The sequence below is a fragment of the Sodiomyces alcalophilus genome (genome assembly GCF_042370955.1).
Source record: "Sodiomyces alcalophilus JCM 7366 unplaced genomic scaffold ACRALscaffold_5, whole genome shotgun sequence".
NCBI classification, from domain to species: Eukaryota; Fungi; Ascomycota; class Sordariomycetes; order Glomerellales; family Plectosphaerellaceae; genus Sodiomyces; species Sodiomyces alcalophilus.
The window spans coordinates 3,314,375-3,322,979 of NW_027263536.1; the positions used below are offsets into that span (position 1 = coordinate 3,314,375).

The following is an 8,605-nucleotide window of genomic DNA, read 5'->3' on the forward strand; positions in this document are numbered from 1 at the left end:
CCTTAAGTCAGCTTTTCTATCAGTCACCTCCTTTAAGCTACGTACGGCACGGCAGTACCACTATTCTATTATAGTAATGCGCCTAGATAATAAACGAGCCCTGTAAAGCAATCTTAATAACTAGGCTTACTAAAAAGGTATCCTGATCGAGAGGTCGTCACCTAATACGGCCGCTTAGAACGCCGGAGCCGAGCGCCACAGGGCCGTTATATACGCTATCAGCCAGGCCCTCGATATCGCCTCCGGCTTCTAGTAGGATATATAGCCGGAGATTATGGCCGCCGCGATATACCTATATAACCTGATTCCACGCCGTGACCTCGGGTAGAAGTCGCCGAAGGGTTATATAGATAAATAGGTTAATAAGATAGGCATTAAGCGTATTACTAGCACCCCTTTAATCGGTCACCTAAAGAGGTACGGTTACCGTGTCTATCTATTAACTACTAACTATTAACGTGCGCGCCGGAAGAATAAGAAGCTCGCGGAGAGGGCTTATATCGGTTATCTAATCGGTTACGAGAGTACTAATATTTATGTGATTTAGGTGCTAAAGCTCAGAAGGGTCCTGCGTACAAAAGATATTAGCTTTAACGAAAAGATCCTGTATAAGGATTATAACATAGACCCACCTATAGCGATAGAGCTTTTTAAAGAGCTTAATCTGCCTGATTATACCGAAAAGGACGCCCTAGAGACCGTTAGAGTGATACCGATATACGATTAATTCGTAGTGTTATAGCAGAATACGACAATAGAGTCGTTCCAGGATATTAGAAGGCCGGAATAGCTTAAAGTAATTAAGAGAGCTGGAGCAGCTATTAAAGCAGTTAAACAGGTTAAATAAGAAGAGGTTAAAGTAATAGAAAATTCGACTCCCTCGCCTAATTCTAGGGGGGTGGATAAGTCATAATAGCGATCGCAGCCGCCTAAAACGGCAGCTATAGTGGCTACCCGGGTTGCTCCTTCCACTATAGCAGCCACTACCGCCCGAGCTCAGGGCTCTACCACCATAACGGCCATAATTACTGCTATAATTACCTCTAAAACCTCTCCTATAATAACCTCTTCCATAGCCTCTAAAACAACACCCTCTTCTTCTTCTTCTTCCCCTCCTATAATAACGCCTCCAGCTTTATATTAATCAACGCCTACGGCAGCTATTTAAGCTGCTATAGCTATAAGCCAATTACCGCCTCTAGCTCCTATAATGTTAGCAGAAACCGCCGCCGCTGCCTTTAACGATAACTCCGATAACAACGATGACTTAGATAAAGATTCCTCCGATTCCGACGACTCTAACGATACTATTACGCCTACTGCCGCCGCCGCCGGCACCACCACGGCCATAGGTTTATTATCCCCTGATTAGTTAGTTCTGGAGGATAAAATAACGACTGCCGCCACGGCTGCCGTAACGGTAGCCCCGGGCCCTTCCACCACGCCTATAGCAGCTGCTTAATAGCTGCCTCTACCGGCTGCCTCTTTAACGCCGGCTGGCCCTCTATCTTCGGACTATCTAGTGCCGGATACCCGTCTATCCTCGTCCACGGCAGGTGCCCTATCTCTAGCCGCCACGCCGGCAGCCTCCTCTTAGCCGTAACGTAACCGCTAGCCACCATAACGATACGCCAACTCTGCCTTCCTCTATCTTAACCGCTTCGATATACCGAAGAAGCCGCTGCTACGCCGTGATATACCTAAAGAGCCGTCTAATTAGAGCCAGATAATAAGGTCTCTATACAGGACGCAGTGGGTTATAGCCGCCTCTAAAGAGGTATAGGCTCTTATTAAGATAGGCACGTTTAAAGCTATTAAGCCGTCGTCTTCCGCCCTTCCGAGCCGCCCTTTAGATCTAATATAGGTGTTTAAATATAAGATTAATCCATCTAGCTATATTACTAAATTTAAGGCACGCCTCTACGTGTATAGCGATTAACAGCTTTAAAATCACCTTAACGCCTACGCCTCCACCCTGGCCGGCAGGACCTTTAAAACGCTTATAGCTATTACTACCCACTTCGATCTAGAGACCCGCTAACTTAATACCGTTAATACGTTTATAAACGCCCGCCTTAACAAAGAGGTCTATATTAGAGACCCGCCGGGATAGAATATCTTATAGGCCGCCTTTACCGCTAACGTTACTAATATAGCCGGATTAAAACCGTTTTTAAGCCTCCCACGCCCCTCGAACCGGGGGATTAACCGGCTACGCCGGGCCCTATATAGCCTATATCGTTCCCCTAAGCTATAGCACCAGGAGCTCTCTTCTATTTTAGGCAAATACGGTCTCACGTAGTTAAAGGAGGACGATTATATCTTCCAAAGTAATAAGCTGCTTATATTCTTCTACGTTAACGATATAGTTCTACTATATTATAAAGAGCACGTTAACGCCGCCGAAGACCTAATTAAGCAGCTATAGAAGCGGTTCCAGATTCGGGATTTAGGTCCTATTAAGTGGTTCCTTAGTATCAGGGTTATAAGGGATCATAAACGCCAAAGGCTATAGTTATCACTTAATAACTATATTAACAAGAAGATAAAGGTGTTGAATATTATGACTAGTAGAGGGGTTACCACGCCGCTCGCCTTTCCGGATACGTTAGAACTAAATAGCTTGTAGGCGTTAGAAAACTCTATCCACCTATATCTTTAAAAGGTCGGATCGATTAATTACGCCGCCTATTAAATAAGGCCGGATATCGTAAAGGCTGCTTCTAAATTAGCCGAATTCGCCACTAATCTATCCGGTCAGTGTCACAAGGCCGCTAACAGGTGCTTTAAGTACCTTAACTCAACGAGGTCCCTCTGCTTATCCTTTAGACCACGGGATTCCGATAAAACCCTAGCTAAATACGCCCTTTTTTATATAAGTAACGCCGCCTTTAAAGACGATCGTGAGACTCGGTATAGCTCCTAGGGATATATAACTATACTTTTTAGAGGTCTTATCGACTAGAAGGCGAATAAGCAAACGAGCGTTATTATATCCAGTACCGAGGCAGAGCTCGTAGCTCTAAGTGCCGCCGCCCAGTAGTATATCGCGACACTACGGCTAATAAAGGACCTAACGTTAAGCTTTAAGGTTAACCCTATTACTATCTACTACGATAATAACTAGACCCGTTAGCTATAAGAAAGCCCTCGCCTATAGGTAACATCGAAATTAAAGTATCTCGATATCCAGGCCCTATGGATCCGGCAGATTATACAACGCCAAGAGATCGTGATTAATTAGATCGCGACTAATAAGATAGTCAGCGATAGGATAATAAAGGCGTTACCGCCGTAAAAGCACGCTACGTTCGTTAAGATACTTAGGATAGAAAAGAGCCCTGCCGGCTCGGTTTAAGTCGATTATTATCGCCTTAACGGTAGTTTAGATTAGATTACGATCGCGATTAACGATCGTTAGATTAACTACAATTATATAACAATTATCACGTTGTTTTTAGGGTTAATTTAACCACTATTTTAGGATCATAATAAGGCACGAGCTGTTTAACAAGCCGTTAACCTTTGGATTAATATCTAGGCTTAAATACCCTAGATTTTAAGCTTTAATTCGATTAGAACCGTCAGGATTAATCCTGCGGCTCTAGGGGGCGGTGTCAGGCATTTATGCCTAAATGCCCCGATATCCTATTAGGTATATTCGCAGAGCCACGTTATATATTGCTCCGAATACGGCGGTACTTCTATTAGATGTATTATAGTGTTATTTCCCCTCTTTTGCCTATATATTTAACATCGTAGACTGGTACTCTTTCATAGTCCACAATAAACACAAGTCACACTTCGTACGATATTAGTGTCCTGACAGTTTGCCATAGTCCGAATATACGCGCTTTACTATAATGGCTTGAAACGCGCTTAAGCCGATGCGGACCGAAACAGTGGGGATACGCTTGTACTAGACTTTACAGAAGTATTATGTTTGCCCTTGTCTCTATCTCTCTCTTACCCTTTCCCATCCACTGTCTCTCTCCACTCAGCCCTATCCATGTTTTTTTGTGCAGCTGCTGTTAGGCCCCCCGTACGAATGACGGTTGTAATGTCTGTTCGAGCCCCGGCGTTTCGGAGCAACAGCTTTAGGCCTCGGCATTTATCCACGTCCGTAACGGGCCGTAGGGAGGTCGGAGAAACTTACATCCTCGGCGCAGCCAGGACTCCGACTGCCAAGGTGAGAGTCCTAGACGCGATGTATGACGGGCGCATGCTTCCTAGTCTAACCAGGGATTGTTTTCTTGCTTTAGTTCAATGGGTCATACACCCACTTGAGCGCACCGCAACTGGGAGCAGTGGCCATCAAGTCTGCTATTAACAGGTCCAAAGTTCCGGTTTCCAAGATTACGGATGTGTACATGGGAAACGTATTGCAGGGCGCCGTGGGTCAGGCTCCGGCCAGGCAAGCAGCTATCTTCGCCGGTCTCCCCTCCAGCATCGAGGCCACCACCATCAACAAAGTCTGCGCATCCGGCCTCAAGGCTGTAGTCTTAGCGTCACAAAACATCCAGCTAGGTCTGTCGGAGGCACAGGTGGCTGGCGGTATGGAGAACATGACCCGAGTCCCCTACTACGTACCCAGGGCCTCTAATCTCCCCGCTTTTGGTCACGTCAAGATGGAGGACGGGTTGATCCTAGACGGCCTGACTGATGCGTATGATCAAATTCATATGGGAAACTGCGTTGAGAATACCGCCAAGAGGTATGGAATCACTAGAGAAATGCAAGACCAGTGGGCCATCCAGTCGTATAAGCGTGCACAGGCTGCATGGGAAGCCAACGCCTTTACGGATGAGATTACTCCGGTAGTTGTACCTGGCAAGAAAGGGGATACTGTGGTCGGGGTTGACGAGGGGTACCTTGATATCAAGCTGGACAGGGTGGCATCACTCAAACCAGCCTTTGTCAGGGATGGTACAGGAACGGTGACGGCTGCGAATTCATCGACCTTAAACGATGGTGCTAGCGCTCTTGTTCTAGGAAGCAGGGACATTGCCCGCAAATACGGCTCTTGTTCGCGGGTCCTAGCAAGGATATGTGGCTCAGCGGACGCAGCCGTCGACCCGATTGACTTTGCCGTCGCGCCCGCAGCGGCTGTTCCTATCGCCCTTGAGAGAGCTGGCGTTACGAAAGACCAGGTCGCCGTATGGGAGTTTAATGAAGCGTTTGCCGTAGTAGTCAAAGCCAACGAGAAGGTACGTTGAACCAACCGCGTGGCAAGACATATCGTGTCAACCCGAGCTAACTACCCGAAGATCCTTGGCCTGGAAGGGGCAAAGGTGAATCCACTAGGCGGTGCGATAGCCTTGGGACATGCACTAGGCAGCTCGGGATCGAGGATTCTTATAACCCTGCTTCACCAGCTAAATGTTGGCGAGTATGGCGTTGCGGCGATTTGCAACGGTGGCGGCGCTGCAACGGCTGTTGTCGTGCAACGTATTTCTTCTGTGTAAACTGTAACGAAAGGAGGGTCCGTAGACTTCAGTCAAGGAAAATATATCATAGAAAAGGCTTGATAGCTTAGTATCGTAGAGTGATCGTAGTATATTCGTTAACTAAGCGCTGACTTTAAACCAAGACTTTAACTTAAGGGATTAAACTGATCCCTTAACGTATATATAGAGATAGGTTCGGATCGGTGGTCCGTGCGCGGCCATCGGTCCGACTATATGCCGATAGGTATGCGATTATCTCGTTATACTGCCCCCCCTCCTAACGAGTCTAGTCTTATAGACTCGTATTATCGTGATGCCTTTAATTACGCGTTTATCGCGATTAATTATCTCTCTCTATTTAGTTCTATACGAGCCCTTATTAAAAACCCGTAGGAAAAAAGAGTAGCCGCTCCTTTTATTTACTTATTCGTCGGCGTTCTATCGTCGACTATATACCTCGTGCTTTATCCGAATATTATTATAGAAACTCCGTGATACTTATTATTATTGTATATAGTTATCTAACCTTTCGCGGATATTATGCCTAGCCTTAGGTAACCGTTTAGCGATAAGTATATAGTTTTATCACGTCCCCTTATAGTATTTCGATCCTCCTCCTATAACTATTATTTATTATTATATTCACTGATTACACGGCGATATCTTTAATTACTATTCCGTTATTATTCCTAACTTTCCGCGCTATCTTATCGCCGTTATATCGTCGTTATATTAGATATTTCCTTATAGGTTATTCTCGCTATAAGTGGCCGCCTATACGATGCTACTCGAGGATAGTACTCTGTCTTTACCGATAAGGCGCCCTATTAGCGTTATATCGCTAGCTTAGGTCGGTATATCGAGATTAAATACTTTAATAAGTCCGATAGCGTTACTAGCGCTATCCGCTAGATTAGTTACGCCCGCGATTAATAATAATATTCCGCTATAAGTTTAATAATACCTTAGCGTTCTATGCTTTTTAGTTACTAAAAAAAAATTAGTTAGATCCCTGAGTTCCTGCTAGGGGCTACTTAGCTACTCTAGAAGTATAGTAAGTAAGTCCTGGATCGGGATACTCTATTAACGCTGATCGAGTAGTAGTATACTCACGCGCGTATTTCTATTACTTATAAATAGTTCCGTATAGTTGTTCTCCGGGGTAACCGTGATTTACTTATTATAGCTATAAGTTATTTTTCGCTAAGTGTTTAGCGATACTTAGCTAATAGGTTAATAGAACCGGTAACTTCTTTTAGATAAAGTCGCGTCCTTTTATTCGGTTATAACCCTGGATTTTATACACTGCCTTAGCCGTATCTCCGATAACGATACTATGGTCTTCTTAAACTAGATTCGCCCTCCGCGTAAGGACGACTTACGCGACGTTATATCCCTTCGCTATTATATCGCCGATTTATAGACGACGAGATCTTCTCTCCTCCCCCGTAGGGGGAGGAGAGAAGATCTCGCCCTTCGGGCGCGGCTGCGATTTTTAGCTGGCTCCCTATACGTTAATTTTAAGTGGGCTCCTAATACGATGGATTATAAAGCGACCGTATAGCCAAAAATTAGTTATTCTTATAATTAATTAAATTACCTTTAATATATAGTGAGTATTTTTAGCTTATGAAAATAAAGGTTATATACTAATAATCACGCCTATCCTTTTATTATAAAGCTAAATAGTATTTTCTCCTTTGTATTATTTTAGGTTATAAGACTTAATATATTAATTAATTATTATTATTCTTAATATCGACTAATAATAATTAACTGCTTATTAATAACTTAAAGAATAATACTATTATAATAGTAAATAAGTATAATAATAAGTTAAATAACTCTAAAAAAGTCTTCATACTAACTGCTATTATAGAATAGCTACTTTAAATTATATATAGTTCGACTCTTATAAGCAGGTATAAGTAAGGTCCTAATATAATAAATTATTATTCGAATATATTATTATAATCTTTTATTTATTTATTATCTCTTACTCCGCTATCCTTATCCTACCTTAAGTAGCTAGGAGTCAGAATTCTGACTATACGGTCCTTCTTAGATGTCTATAAGGGGGAAAACCGTAGTATAAGACTTAGGGAACTAATATAAGACTTAGATAAAAACCCCTATACCCTCCTCCTCTAGGATTACTGCCTTATACGGGTACCGCGGGGGCCCCGTTACTAACTTAATATATATCCGAAACTCGTGGCTTTTATTCTAGGAAGCCGGTGGCGTTTTGCCCGTAGCGGCTTTAAAGCCGATTACGTGCTTAATTAACGGCGCGCGCGTGATTATCTTAGTTAGTTTTATACGCCTTCTATATGCCCTAGGGCTAACTCTACAGGCCTACTACGGGCGACTTATATATACGCTTTCTAGGGTTTAAAGCTCCTAAGCTTCTCTTACTCTTTAGATAGCTATAGGTAGAGCTAACGCAGGCTATATACCTACGCAGAACGCTTACGTAATAGCGTAAAAGGCTGCTTCCGTATCGTGGAAGAGACGCCGCGTATTTTTACTTACGCGCTTAGGGATAGCGCGATACCATCTTCTTATTTTCTATGGTAGGGCGACTAACTCCCCCGTAGCACCTATTAACGACTAGCGAAGCCGGGCGGAAGGTGGGTCTAACGGGCCCCCTATTTAATCCTTATTATATATGCTAAGGCAGATAAGGGCCCCCCAGAATAGGATCCGAGTAGCGTAAAAAAGGAAAAGGGGTTCCTCTTTTACGTGCGCCTCTAGCCGGATTCGAACCGACCCGGTCCTCTAACCGTGTGCCAGGTATACCACCACTATACTATAGAGGCATTATTATAATTAGTTTCCCTAAATAAGTAATTAGAGTCTTTATAATATATTATATATATTATTAGCTTATTAAAATAAAGATCGTATACTAATAAACTTAATTTTTACCTATAAAGCTCTTTACTATATATTTATATATATATATAAATATATATTTCGTCTTATAACTTTACATTATACGACGTTATTAATTAATTAATTTTCTTTGTCCTTAATATTAGTTTAAATTCATTAATCTATTTTAATACCTTAAAAGATAATACTATTATTATAAGTATATAAGTATAGGCAGAAGTTAAATAGTTATAATATAGTCTTAATACTACTAAACTTCTATT

At 42.8% G+C, this 8,605-nt stretch overlaps 1 protein-coding gene and 1 non-coding gene across 2 annotated transcripts; one reads left to right on the forward strand and one right to left on the reverse strand.

Moving 5' to 3' along the window:
* Positions 1 to 3,973: 3,973 nt before the first annotated feature.
* ACRALDRAFT_1064925 (uncharacterized protein) lies at positions 3,974 to 5,713 on the forward strand. The gene is made up of 3 exons (XM_071017067.1): positions 3,974 to 4,189; positions 4,263 to 5,207; positions 5,268 to 5,713. Exons 1-3 carry the CDS (start codon positions 4,061 to 4,063, stop codon positions 5,463 to 5,465), a joined length of 1,272 nt encoding a protein of 423 aa, XP_070874248.1. The 5' UTR covers positions 3,974 to 4,060; the 3' UTR covers positions 5,466 to 5,713.
* Positions 5,714 to 8,192: 2,479 nt separating this feature from the next.
* Positions 8,193 to 8,266, reverse strand: ACRALDRAFT_t199. The gene has a single exon. It is a non-coding gene; the product is annotated as a tRNA-OTHER (tRNA).
* Positions 8,267 to 8,605: the final 339 nt, after the last annotated feature.